Here is a 14314-nt window from a genome sequence, read left to right on the forward strand (position 1 = left end):
TGTGCCATTAAACCCCTTCAACTCATCCAGAACGCCGCAGCCCGTCTGGTGTTCAACCTTCCCAAGTTCTCTCACGTCACCCCGCTCCTCCGTTCTCTCCACTGGCTTCCAGTTGAAGCTCGCATCCGATACAAGACCATGGTGCTTGCCTACGGAGCTGTGAGGGGAACTGCACCTCAGTACCTCCAGGCTCTGATCAGGCCCTACACCCAAACAAGGGCACTGCGTTCATCCACCTCTGGCCTGCTCGCCTCCCTACCACTGAGGAAGTACAGCTCCCGCTCAGCCCAGTCAAAACTGTTCGCTGCTCTGGCCCCCCAATGGTGGAACAAACTCCCTCACGACGCCAGGACAGCGGAGTCAATCACCACCTTCCGGAGACACCTGAAACCCCACCTCTTTAAGGAATACCTAGGATAGGATAAGTAATCCCTCTCACCCCCCCCCCCTTTAAGATTTAGATGCACTATTGTAAAGTGACTGTTCCACTGGATGTCATAAGGTGAATGCACCAATTTGTAAGTCGCTCTGGATAAGAGCGTCTGCTAAATGACTTAAATGTAAATGTAAATGTGTGTGTGTAGGTGTATCACTGTGTGTGTGTAGGTGTATCACTGTGTAGGTGTATCACTGTGTGTGTGTAGGTGTATCACTGTGTGTGTGTAGGTGTATCACTGTGTAGGTGTATCACTGTGTGTGTGTAGGTGTATCACTGTGTGTGTGTAGGTGTATCACTGTGTGGGTATATCACTGTGTGTGTGTAGGTGTATCACTGTGTGTGTGTAGGTGTATCACTGTGTAGGTGTATCACTGTGTGTGTGTGTGTGTGTGTAGGTGTATCACTGTGTGTGTGTAGGTGTATCACTGTGTGTGTGTAGGTGCATCACTGTGTAGGTGTATCACTGTGTGTGTGTAGGTGTATCACTGTGTGTGTGTAGGTGTATCACTGTGTGTGTGTAGATGTATCACTGTGTGTGTGTAGGTGTATCACTGTGTGTGTGTAGGTGTATCACTGTGTGTGTGTAGGTGTATCACTGTGTGTGTGTAGGTGTATCACTGTGTGTGTGTAGGTGTATCACTGTGTAGGTGTATCACTGTGTGTGTGTAGGTGTATCACTGTGTGTGTGTAGGTGTATCACTGTGTGTGTGTGTGTGTGTGTGTGTGTGTGTGTGTGTGTGTGTGTGTGTGTGTGTGTGTGTGTGTGTGTGTGTGTGTGTGTGTGTGTGTGTGTGTGTGTGTGTGTGTGTGTGTGTGTGTGTGTGTGTGTGTGTAGGTGTATCACTGTGTGTGTGTAGGTGTATCACTGTGTGTGTGTAGGTGTATCACTGTGTAGGTGTATCACTGTGTGTGTGTAGGTGTATCACTGTGTGTGTGTAGGTGTATCACTGTGTGTGTGTAGGTGTATCACTGTGTAGGTGTATCACTGTGTGTGTGTGTGTGTGTGTGTAGGTGTATTACTGTGTGTGTGTAGGTGTATCACTGTGTGTGTGTAGGTGTATCACTGTGTGTGTGTAGGTGTATCAATGTGTGTGTAGGTGTATCACTGTGTAGGTGTATCACTGTGTGTGTGTAGGTGTATCACTGTGTGTGTGTAGGTGTATCACTGTGTGTGTGTAGGTGTATCACTGTGTGTGTGTAGGTGTATCACTGTGTAGGTGTATCACTGTGTGTGTGTAGGTGTATCACTGTGTAGGTGTATCACTGTGTGTGTGTAGGTGTATCACTGTGTGTGTAGGTGTATCACTGTGTAGGTGTAGGTGTATCACTGTGTGTGTGTAGGTGTATCACTGTGTGTGTGTAGGTGTATCACTGTGTGTGTAGGTCTATCACTGTGTTGGTGTAGGTGTATCACTGTGTGTGTAGGTGTATCACTGTGTAGGTGTATCACTGTGTGTGTGTAGGTCTATCACTGTGTAGGTGTATCACTGTGTGTGTGTAGGTGTATCAGTGTGTGTGTAGGTGTATCACTATGTAGGTGTATCACTGTGTGTGTGTAGGTGTATCACTGTGTAGGTGTAGGTGTATCACTGTGTGTGTGTAGGTGTATCACTGTGTAGGTGTAGGTGTATCACTGTGTGTGTGTAGGTGTATCACTGTGAGTGTAGGTGTATCACTGTGCAAGTGTAGGTGTATCACTCTGTGTTTAGGTGTATCACTGTGTGTGTGTAGGTCTATCACTGTGTGTGTGTAGGTGTATCACTGTGTGTGTGTAGGTGTATCACTGTGTGTGTGTAGGTGTATCACTATGTAGGTGTATCACTGTGTGTGTAGGTGTATCACTGTGTAGGTGTATCACTGTGTGTGTGTAGGTGTATCAGTGTGTGTGTAGATGTATCACTGTGTGTGTGTAGGTGTATCACTATGTAGGTGTATCACTGTGTGTGTAGGTGTATCACTGTGTGTGTGTAGGTGTATCAGTGTGTGTGTAGGTGTATCACTATGTAGGTGTATCACTGTGTGTGTAGGTGTATCACTGTGTAGGTGTATCACTGTGTGTGTGTAGGTGTATCAGTGTGTGTGTAGATGTATCACTGTGTGTGTGTAGGTGTATCACTGTGTAGGTGTAGGTGTATCACTGTGTGTGTGTAGGTGTATCACTGTGTAGGTGTAGGTGTATCACTGTGTGTGTGTAGGTGTATCACTGTGAGTGTAGGTGTATCACTGTGCAAGTGTAGGTGTATCACTCTGTGTTTAGGTGTATCACTGTGTGTGTGTAGGTCTATCACTGTGTGTGTGTAGGTGTATCACTGTGTGTGTGTAGGTGTATCACTGTGTGTGTGTAGGTGTATCACTATGTAGGTGTATCACTGTGTGTGTAGGTGTATCACTGTGTAGGTGTATCACTGTGTGTGTGTAGGTGTATCAGTGTGTGTGTAGATGTATCACTGTGTGTGTGTAGGTGTATCACTATGTAGGTGTATCACTGTGTGTGTAGGTGTATCACTGTGTGTGTGTAGGTGTATCAGTGTGTGTGTAGGTGTATCACTATGTAGGTGTATCACTGTGTGTGTAGGTGTATCACTGTGTAGGTGTATCACTGTGTGTGTGTAGGTGTATCAGTGTGTGTGTAGATGTATCACTGTGTGTGTGTAGGTGTATCACTATGTAGGTGTATCACTGTGTGTGTAGGTGTATCACTGTGTGTGTGTAGGTGTATCAGTGTGTGTGTAGGTGTATCACTATGTAGGTGTATCACTGTGTGTGTGTAGGTGTATCACTGTGTGTGTGTAGGTGTATCACTATGTAGGTGTATCACTGTGTGTGATACACCTACATAGTGCTGGGGCTCTCTCGTGCCGTCCCTGGGGGGGTGCGTCACCTGGGTGGGTTGATTCACTGTTGTGGTCGGCCTGTCTGGGTTTCCTCCCCCCCCTTGGGTTGTACCGTGTCGGAGATCTTTGTGGGCTATACTTGGCCTTGTCTCAGGATGGTAAGTTGGTGGTTGAAGATTTCCCTCTAGTGGTGTGGGGGCTGTGCTTTGGCAAAGTGGGTGGGGTTATATCCTTCCTGTTTGGCCCTGTCCGGGGGTGTCCTCGGATGGGGCCACAGTGTCTCCTGACCCCTTCTGTCTCAGCCTCCAGTATTTATGCTGCAGTAGTTTATGTGTCGGGGGCTAGGGTCAGTTTGTTTATCTGGAGTACTTCTCCTGTCCTATTCGGTGTCCTGTGTAAATCTAAGTGTGCGTTCTCTAATTCTCTCCTTCTCTCTTTCTTTCTCTCTCTCGGAGGACCTGAGCCCTAGGACCATGCCCCAGGACTACCTGACATGATGACTCCTTGCTGTCCCCAGTCCACCTGGCCGTGCTGCTGCTCCAGTTTCAACTGGCCTGGGCCCTAGGACCATGTCCCAGGACTACCTGACATGAGGACTCCTTGCTGTCCCCAGTCCACCTGGCCATGCTCCTGCTCCAGTTTCAACTGTTCTGCCTTACTATTATTCAACCATGCTGGTCATTTATGAACATTTGAACATCTTGGCCACGTTCTGTTATAATCTCCACCCGGCACAGCCAGAAGAGGACTGGCCACCCCACATATGCTCTCTCTAATTCTCTCTTTCTTTCTCTCTCTCGGAGGACCTGAGCCCTAGGACCGTGCCCCAGGACTACCTGACATGATGGCTCCTTGCTGTCCCCAGTCCATCTGACTGTGCTTCTGCTCCAGTTTCAACTGTTCTGCCTTATTATTATTTGACCATGCTGGTCATTTATGAACATTTGAACATCTTGGTCATGTTCTGTTATAATCTCTACCCGGCACAGCCAGAAGAGGACTGGCCACCCCACATAGCCCGGTTCCTCTCTAGGTTTCTTCCTAGGTTTTGGCCTTTCTAGGGAGTTTTTCCTAGCCACCGTGCTTTTACACCTGCATTGTTTGCTGTTTGGGGTTTTAGGCTGGGTTTCTGTACAGCACTTTGAGATATCAGCTGATGTACGAAGGGCTATATAAATAAATTTGATTTGATTTGATTTGATTTGTGTGTGTAGGTGTATCACTGTGTGTGTGTAGGTGTATCACTGTGTAGGTGTAGGTGTATCACTGTGTGTGTGTAGGTGTATCACTGTGTGTGTGTAGGTGTATCACTGTGTGTGTGTAGGTGTATCACTGTGTGTGTGTAGGTGTATCACTGTGTTGGTGTAGGTGTATCACTGTGTAGGTGTAGGTGTATCACTCTGTGTGTAGGTGTATCACTGTGTGTGTGTAGGTCTATCACTGTGTTGGTGTAGGTGTATCACTGTGTAGGTGTAGGTGTATCACTGTGTGTGTAGGTGTATCACTGTGTGTGTGTAGGTCTATCACTGTGTGTGTAGGTGTATCACTGTGTGTGTAGGTGTATCACTGTGTAGGTGTAGGTGTATCACTGTGTGTGTGTGTGTAGGTGTATCACTGTGTGTGTGTAGGTGTATCACTGTGTGTGTAGGTGTATCACTGTGTGTGTGTAGGTTTATCACTGTGTAGATGTAGGTGTATCACTGTGTGTGTAGGTGTATCACTGTGTGTGTGTAGGTGTATCACTGTGTGTGTAGGTGTATCACTGTGTGTGTAGGTGTATCACTGTGTGTGTAGGTGTATCACTGTGTAGGTGTAGGTGTATCACTGTGTGTGTGTGTAGGTGTATCACTGTGTGTGTGTAGGTGTATCACTGTGTGTGTAGGTGTATCACTGTGTGTGTAGGTGTATCACTGTGTGTGTGTAGGTGTATCACTTTGTGTGTGTAGGTATATCACTGTGTGTGTAGGTGTATCACTGTGTGTGTGTAGGTGTATCACTGTGTGTGTAGGTGTATCACTGTGTGTGTAGGTGTATCACTGTGTAGGTGTAGGTATATCACTGTGTAGGTGTATCACTGTGTAGGTGTAGGTATATCACTGTGTGTGTGTAGGTGTATCACTGTGTGTGTGTAGTTGTATCACTGTGTAGGTGTAGGTGTATCACTGTGTAGGTGTATCACTGTGCGTGTGTAGGTGTATCACTGTGTGTGTGTAGGTGTATCATTGTGTGTGTAGGTGTATCACTGTGTGTGTGTAGGTGTACCACTGTGTGTGTGTAGGTGTATCACTGTGTGTGTGTAGGTGTATCACTGTGTAGGTGTATCATTGTGTGTGTGTAGGTGTATCACTGTGTAGGTGTGTGTGTTTGTAGGTGTATCACTGTGTGTGTGTATCACTGTGTGTGTGTGTAGGTGTATCATTGTGTGTGTGTAGGTGTATCACTGTGTAGGTGTATCACTGTGTGTGTGTGTAGGTGTATCACCGTGTGTGTGTAGGTGTATCACTGTGTGTGTGTAGGTGTATCACTGTGTGTGTGTAGGTGTATCACTGTGTGTGTAGTTGTATCACTGTGTGTGTGTAGGTGTATCACTGTGTGTGTAGGTGTATCACTGTGTGTGTGTAGGTGTATCACCGTGTGTGTGTAGGTGTATCACTGTGTGTGTGTAGGTGTATCACTGTGTGTGTGTAGGTGTATCACTGTGTGTGAATGTGAGTGTTTATGTACATACCAGGTGCTGAAGGAAAGGCGTTATTCCCATAAAATGTAAAGGGAAATCGCCAATCTGTTAAATTAATCAATTCTGCTGAGTTGAAATGACAGGTGTGACATGTATGAGTATGTTGATATGAGTATTACCCTGTTTGTCCATGGATGTGTGAATGTGTCATAGTAATGACAATAATGATGATAATGATGATGGTAATGACAACGGTAATTATGATGGTAACGATGATGAAAATGATGATGATAATAATGATGGTAATGATGATGAAAATGATGATAATAATGATGGTAATGATGACGAAAATGATGATGATAATAATGATGGTAATGATGATGATAATAATGATGGTAATGATGATGAAAATGATGATGATAATAATGATGGTAATGATGATGGAAATGATGATGATAATAATGATGGTAATGATGATGATAATGATGATAATGATGGCGTAACCATGATGGTAATGACAATGATAATGGTAATGGTGATTGTAACGATGATGATAATGATGATGGTAATGATGATGATGATCAAAGTGGTCCTGTGTGAGAGGTCAGAAGGTCAGAGGGCTCACCTGTGACGTCCACCTGTGTGTCCAGATGTGTGTTCTGTCCCGTCAGCAGGTGATTGGCGGAGCAGCGGTAGGTCCCAGAATCCCCCGCCGTCAGGTTGCTAAGCAATAGACTCAGAGTGTCAGAAAACTCTCCTGAGGAAAGTTCACCACCCAGGGAGGGAGTCGGGGGTGTGGCCTCTCCTGAGGACAGTTCACCACCCAGGGAGGGGGTCGGGGGTGTGGCCTCTGCTGGGTCAGTCACCCGTTGCCATGAAAAATTGGTGTACAGGTGCTTATTGGCTACGCAGGTGAGGTGTAGGTCTCCTCCCTCCCTTGGCTCATCCTCCTGACTCACACTGAAGCCTCCTGGGACGTCTGTGAGAGGGAGGGAGGGGGGAGACAGAGAGGGAGGGGGAGAGAGGAGAGGGAGAGAGGGAAATAGAGAGGGAGAATGGGAGGTAGGGAGGGAGAGAGGGAAATAGAGAGGGAGAATTGGAGTTAGGGAGGGAGAGAGGGAAATAGAGGGAGAATGGGAGGTAGGGAGGGAGAGAGGGAAATAGAGAGGGAGAATTGGAGTTAGGGAGGGAGAGAGGGAAATAGAGAGGGAGAATGGGAGGTAGGGAGGGAGAGAGGGAAATAGAGGGAGAATGGGAGGTAGGGAGGGAGAGAGGGAAATAGAGAGGGAGAATTGGAGTTAGGGAGGGAGAGAGGGAAATAGAGAGGGAGAATGGGAGGTAGGGAGGGAGAGAGGGAAATAGAGAGGGAGAATGGGAGGTAAGGTAGGAGGGAGCGAGGGAGGGAGGGAGGGAAAGAGAGTGAAAGGGAGGTAAGGTAGGAGGGAGGGAGGGAGGTAGGGAGGGAGAGAGGGAAATAGAGAGGGAGAATGGGAGGTAAGGTAGGAGGGAGCGAGGGAGGGAGGGAGGGAAAGAGAGTGAAAGGGAGGTAAGGTAGGAGGGAGGGAGGGAGGTAGGGAGGGAGAGAGGGAAATAGAGAGAGAGAATGGGAGGTAGGGAGGGAGAGAGGGAAATAGAGAGGGAGAATGGGAGGTAGGGAGGGAGAGAGGGAAATAGAGAGGGAGAATTGGAGTTAGGGAGGGAGAGAGGGAAATAGAGAGGGAGAATGGGAGGTAGGGAGGGAGAGAAGGAAATAGAGAGGGAGAATTGGAGTTAGGGAGGGAGAGAGGGAAATAGAGAGGGAGAATTGGAGTTAGGGAGGGAGAGAGGGAAATAGAGAGGGAGAATGGGAGGTAGGGAGGGAGAGAGGGAAATAGAGAGGGAGAATTGGAGTTAGGGAGGGAGAGAGGGAAATAGAGAGGGAGAATGGGAGGTAGGGAGGGAGAGAGGGAAATAGAGAGGGAGAATGGGAGGTAAGGTAGGAGGGAGCGAGGGAGGGAGGGAGGGAAAGAGAGTGAAAGGGAGGTAAGGTAGGAGGGAGGGAGGGAGGGAGGGAGGGAGGGAGGGAGGGAGGGAGGGAGGGAGGAGAGGGAGGGAGGGAGGGAGGGAGGGAGGGAGGGAGGGAGGGAGGGAGAGAGAGAGAGTGAAAGGGAGAGAGAGGGATGCAGAGATTCAGTTCCTATTCAAGCCACTCTGGTCTACACCTCTCTATACAAACAGCTCTGATAACCTTTTTAACCCCACGACAAACCTCCCTGCCCACCATCTCACTAGACCTCCAACGAATCTGAGTCCTACTCTCAAGTGTTGACCAAGCCGCCATTTTCTTAACCTTTGATGACAATGTTGAATAGCTATTGTGGGTAAAATCAGCCAGAGAAATACAGTGAAAAGGCCTTTTATTTACTTTAGCTATTTGACACTTCCTGTGGAAACGGCTCTAGGGTTTCCTGATGGCAGATAGTGTTTATCTTTCCCGAACACCCCTAGGTCTCCCGAAATAAAGAGGGCCTGGCGGCCCAGGGAAGTGACTCGATAACAGCCCCAGGTTCCTGTTGCAGTCAAAAACACACATTCACACACACACACACACAGGAGAAAACACACACACACAGGGGAAAACACACACAGGGGACAACACACACACACACACATACACACAAATGCGACACACACAGGGGGACAACACAAACACACAGGGGACAACACACACACACAGGGGTAACATACACAGGGGACAACACAAACACACACACGCACACGGGGCGACACAAATACAAATACACAGCAGACAACACATACTCACGCACACACACACAGGATCCAACTCACAGTAGCACACAGACAGGGATAATACACACAGGGGATAAAGCAGCAACCCCCTCTGTCCTATCTCTATTGCAACATATTGACATAAGTTTGGACACACCTACTCATTCAAGTGTTTTTCTTTATTTAAAAAAAACTATTTTCTACATTGTAGAATAATAGTAAAGACATTAAAACTATGAAATAACACATATGGAATCATGTAGTAATCAAAATATATAATATTAGTGATTCTTAGAAGTAGCCACCCGGAATGCTTTTCCAACAGTCTTGAAGGAGTTCCCACATATGCTGAGCACTTGTTGGCTGCTTTTCCTTCACTCCGCGGTCTAACTCATTCCAAACCATCACAATTGGGTTGTGGTTGGGTGATTGTGGAGGCCAGGTCATCTGATGCAGCACTCTATCACTCTCCGTCTTGGTCAATTAGCCCTTAAACAGCCTGGAGATGTTTTAGATCATTGTCCTGTTGAAAAACAAATGATAGTCCCACTAAGCCCAAACCAGAAGGGATTGCATATCGCTGCAGAATGCTGTGGTAGCCACGCTGATTAAGTGTACCTTGAATTCTAAATAAATCACAAACAGTGTCACCAGCAAAGCACCCCCACACCATCACACCTCCTCCTCCATGCTTCACGGGTTGAACCACACGCGGAGATCGTCCATTCACCTACTCTGCATCTCACACAGCCATGGCGGTTGGAACCAAAAATCTCAAATTTGGACTCCTCAAAAGACAGATTTCCAACGGTCTAATGTCTATTGCTCGTGTTTCTTGGCCCAAGCAAGTCTCTTCTTATTATTGGCATCCTTTAGTAGTGGTTTCTTTGCAGCAATTCAACCATGAAGGCCTGATTCACGCGGTCTCCTCTGAACAGCTGATGTTGAGATGTGTCGGTTACTTGAACTCTGTGAAGCATTTATTTGGGCTGCAATTTCTGAGGCTGGTAACTCTAATGAACTTATCCTCTGCAGCAGAGGTAACTCTGGGTCTTCCTTTCCTGTGGTGGTCCTCATGAGAGACAGTTTCATCATAGCGCTTGATGGTTTTTGCGACTGTACTTGAAGAAAAATTCAAACTTCTTAAAATGTTCTGTATTGCCTCCCGGGTGGCGCAGTTGTTACTGCAGCGCCAGCTGTGCCATCAGAGACTCTGGGTTTGCGCCCAGGCTCTGTCGTAACCGTCCGTGACCGGGAGGTCTGTGGGGCGACGCACAATTGGCCTAGCGTCGTCCGGGTTAGGGAGGGCTTGGCCGGTAGGGATGTCCTTGTCTCATCGCGCATCAGGGACTCCTGTGGCAGGCCGGGCGCAGTGCGCGCCAATCAAGGTTGCCAGGTGCACAGTGTTTTCTCTGACACATTGGTGCGGCAGGCTTCCGGGTTGGATGCGCGCTGTGTTAAGAAGCAGTGCAGCTTGGTTGGGTTATGTATCGGAGGACGCATGACTTTCAACCTTCGTCTCTCCCGAGCCCGTACGGGAGTTGTAGCGATGAGACAAGATAGTAGCTACTAAAACAATTGGACACCACGAAATTGGGGAGAAAAAGGGGTATATAAAAAAAGAATGTTCTGTATTGACTGACCTTGTCTTAAAGTAATGATGGGCTGTTGTTTCTCTTTGCTTATTTGAGCTGTTTTTGCCATAATATGGAGTTGGTCTTTTAACAAATAGGGCTATCTTCTCTATAGCACCCCTAACCTGTCACGAAACAACTGATTGGCTCAAACACATTTGCATTTGTATTTATTTGTATTTATTATGGATCCGGGGTCCGGCAAAATTAAGGCAGTTATACAATTGTAAAAACACTCCAATACATTCAATACATTCATTACAGAACACACAACACACTAAGTGTGCCCATACTCCACTATCACATATCTATAACACAAAATACATGTGTGTATAGTGTGTATGTTATCATGTGTTTGTATGCATGTGACAGTACCTCTGTTTATGTTACTCACAGTCCCCGCTGTTCCACAAGGTGTATTTTTACCTTCTTTTTAAATCAAATTTTACTGCTTGCATCAGTTACCTGATGTGGATTAGAGTTTCATGTAGTCATGGCGCTATGTAGTACTGTGCGCCTCCCATAGTCTGATCTGGACTTGGGGACTGTGAAGAGACCTCTGCTGGCATGTCTTGTGGGGTATGCATGGGTGTCCGAACTGTGTGCTAGTATTTTAAACAGACAGCTTGGTACATTCAGCTTGTCAACACCACTTACAAAAACAAGTAATGAGGAAGTTAATCTCTATTCCACTTTGAGCCATGAGAGATTGTCATTAATGTCATTAATGTTAGCTCTCCGTGTTCTTTTAAGGGCCAGCCGTGCTGCCCTGTTCTGAGCCAACTGCAATTTTCTCAACTTCCTGTTTGTGGAACCTGACCACACGACTGAACAGTAGTCCAGATGCGACTAAACCAGGGCCTGTTGGACCTGCCTTGTTGATAGTGTTGTTAAGAAGGCAAAGCAACGCTTTATCATGGACAGACTTCTCCCCATTTTAGCTACAGTTGTGTCAATATGTTTTGACCATGACAGTTTACAATCCAGGGTTACTCCAAGCAGTTTTGTCACCTCAACTTGCTCAATTTCCACATCCTTCATTATGATATGTAGTTGAGGTTAAGGTTTAGTGAATGTTTTGTCCCAAATACAATGCTTTTAGTTTTGAAAATATTTAGGACTGACTTATTCCTTGCTACCCATTCCAAAACTAACTGCAGCTCTTTGTTAAGTGTTACAGTCATTTCAGTTGCTGTAGTAGCTGACGTGTATAGTGTTGAGTCATCTCATACATAGCCACACTGGCCTAACTCAAAGCCAGTGGAATGTTGTTAGAAAGATTGAAAAAAAGCAAGGGGCCTAAACAGCTACCCTGGGGAATTCCTGCTTCTAACTGGATTATGTTTGAGAGGCTTCCATTAAAGAACACCCTCTGTGTGTAACTCTTAATCCACATTATAGCAGGGGGTGTAAAGCCATAACAGATATGTTTTTCCAGCAGCAGACAATGATCGATAATGTCAAAAGCTAACCCTGAAGTCTAACAAGACAGCCCCCACAATAATTTTCTTATCAATTCCTCTCAGCCAATAAATAATCATTTGTGTAAGTGCCGTGCTTGTTGAGTGTCCATCCCCATATGTGTGCTGAAAGTCTGTTGCCAATTTGTTTACTGTGAAATTGCATTGTATCTGGTCAAACACAATTTTTTCCCAGAAGTTTACTAAGGGTTGGTAACAGGCTGTTTGGTCGGCTATTTGAGCCAGTAAGGTGGGCTTTACTATTCTTGGGTAACTTTAGCTTCCCTCCAGGCCTGAGGGCACACACTTTCTAGTAGGCTTAGATTGAAGATGTGGCAATATTGTCCGCTATTATCCTCAGACATTTTCCATCCAGATTGTCAGACCCCAGTGGCTTGTCATTGTTGATAGACAACAATAGTTTTTTCACCTCTTCCACACTGACTTTATGGAATTCAAATGTACAATTCTTGTCTTTACTAATTTGGTCAGATACACTTGGATGTGTAGTGTCAACGTTTGTTGCTGGAATATCATCCCTAAATTTGTTTATCTTTCCAATTAAAAAGTAATTAAAGTAGTTGGCAATATCAGTGGGTTTTTGTGATAAATGAGCCATCTGATTCAATGAATGATGGAGCCGAGATGGCTTTAAGAAGGGAATAAATTCCACAAATGAACTTTTAACAAGGCACACCTGTTGAAATGCATTCCAGGTGACTACCACATGAAGCTGGTTGAGAGAATGCCAACAGTATGCAAAGCTGTCATCAAGGCAAAGGGTGGCTACTTTGAAGAATTTCAAATATTAAATAGATGTTGTTTTGTTTAACACTTTTTTGGTTAGTACATGATTCAATATTTGTTATTTTATAGTTCTGATGTTTTCACTATTATTCTGCAATGTAGAAAATAGTAAAAATAAAGAAAAACCCTTAAATGAGTAGATGTGTCCAAACTTTTGACTGGTATATCCACACAAAAATCCACACACACAGTCATCAATGTGTTTGATTTTAGATGGACAGTGACTCAGAAAGAGTGGGGGAGGAATTGAGACAGTGAGAGATACAAAGGACAAGAAGAAGAGAAAGAGAGAGTGAATTAAATGAGAAAGAGGAAGAGACTGGGAGAGATGGGTGAGACATAGTTAGTCATTGATAGATTTTACATTGTGACACATCTACAGATGTAGAATCTTCATTTGAGACAGTTTGCAACAGCAGAAAAATAATCCGCAGGAATAGGAAATGTGAATTATTATGAATGGACATTTTTGTAGGGGTTGATACATTTTTTGTGAGGGTAAATCAAGTCTGACATTATAAACTGGAAATGACAAAATGTAGAAGAATTTTCCTTTTTATACAGTACCTTGAATACACTACACGTTTACATTTGCAGGAAAGTTTCGGCAACAAAAGAGTGATCAAATTAAGATCCTACATTTGTATACACTAATGTATTCAATGGTGCACATACTGGTAGTACTATACTGCAAGTCATCATGAAGGATGTAGTTTTGATTTTGTGACTGTGGTGTGATGTCATTGTACTGTACCTGTTATATAGAAGGGCATGTCCAGCTCATCCTTGCCCACAGAACTAGAGGCAATACAGCGATACACGCCGGACACAAACGCCTCAGCAACCATCAAAACCCCCACGGTCTGTGGGAAACACACACACACACACACACACACACACACACACACACACACACACACACACACACACACACACACACACACACACACACACACACACACACACACACACACACACACACACACACACACACACACACACACACACACACACACACACACACACACACACACACACACACACACATTTTCCATTGAGAAGACAATAGAGGTATGTGAACCAGCCCTACTGCCCACCTCCAGACCACAGGGAACCTAAACACATTACACACTCTCCATTAACCCTACCCTACACTACCATCAGACAGCATCCCTAGCCGCGTACTCAGAATATGCACAGACCAGCTGGCTGGAGTGTTTACAGACATAGTCAATCTCTCCCTATCCCAGTCTGCTGTCCCCACTTGCTTCAAAATGCCCACCATTGTTCCTGTACCTAAGAATACAATAAAATAAAGTTGTATTGATCACATACACATATGTAGCAGATGTTATTGCGGGTGTAGTGAAATGCTTGTGTTCCTAGCTCCAACAGCGCAGTAGTATCTAACAATACACAACAATACACACAAATCTTCAAGTAAAAGAGCAGAATTAAGAAATATATAAACATTAGGAAGAACAATGTCGGAATGGCATTGACTAAAATACAGTAGAATAGAATACAGTATACACATATGAAATGAGTAAAGCAGTATGTAAACCTTATTAAAGTGAGTAGTGTTTTATTATTAAAGTGACCAGTGATTCCATATCTATGTCTATAGGGCAGCAGCCGCTAAGGTACAGGGATGAGTAAACCGGTGGTAGCCGTCTAGTGATGGCTATTTAACA

At 45.3% G+C, this 14314-nt stretch overlaps 1 protein-coding gene across 2 annotated transcripts in view; it reads right to left on the reverse strand.

Moving 5' to 3' along the window:
• The window catches only part of LOC124039556 (vascular endothelial growth factor receptor 1-like), a 100871-nt gene that overhangs the window by 33070 nt on the left and 53487 nt on the right, over window positions 1-14314 (reverse strand). For both annotated transcript variants that reach the window (XM_046355655.1, XM_046355654.1), the window contains 2 exons: window positions 13375-13483; window positions 6576-6929 (listed from right to left, as the gene is read on the reverse strand). In XM_046355655.1, coding sequence (XP_046211611.1) covers window positions 6576-6929; window positions 13375-13483 — 463 coding nt within the window. The remainder of the gene's footprint in view (window positions 1-6575; window positions 6930-13374; window positions 13484-14314) is intronic.

The sequence above is a fragment of the Oncorhynchus gorbuscha genome, linkage group LG07 (genome assembly GCF_021184085.1).
Source record: "Oncorhynchus gorbuscha isolate QuinsamMale2020 ecotype Even-year linkage group LG07, OgorEven_v1.0, whole genome shotgun sequence".
Lineage (NCBI taxonomy): Eukaryota > Metazoa > Chordata > Actinopteri > Salmoniformes > Salmonidae > Oncorhynchus > Oncorhynchus gorbuscha.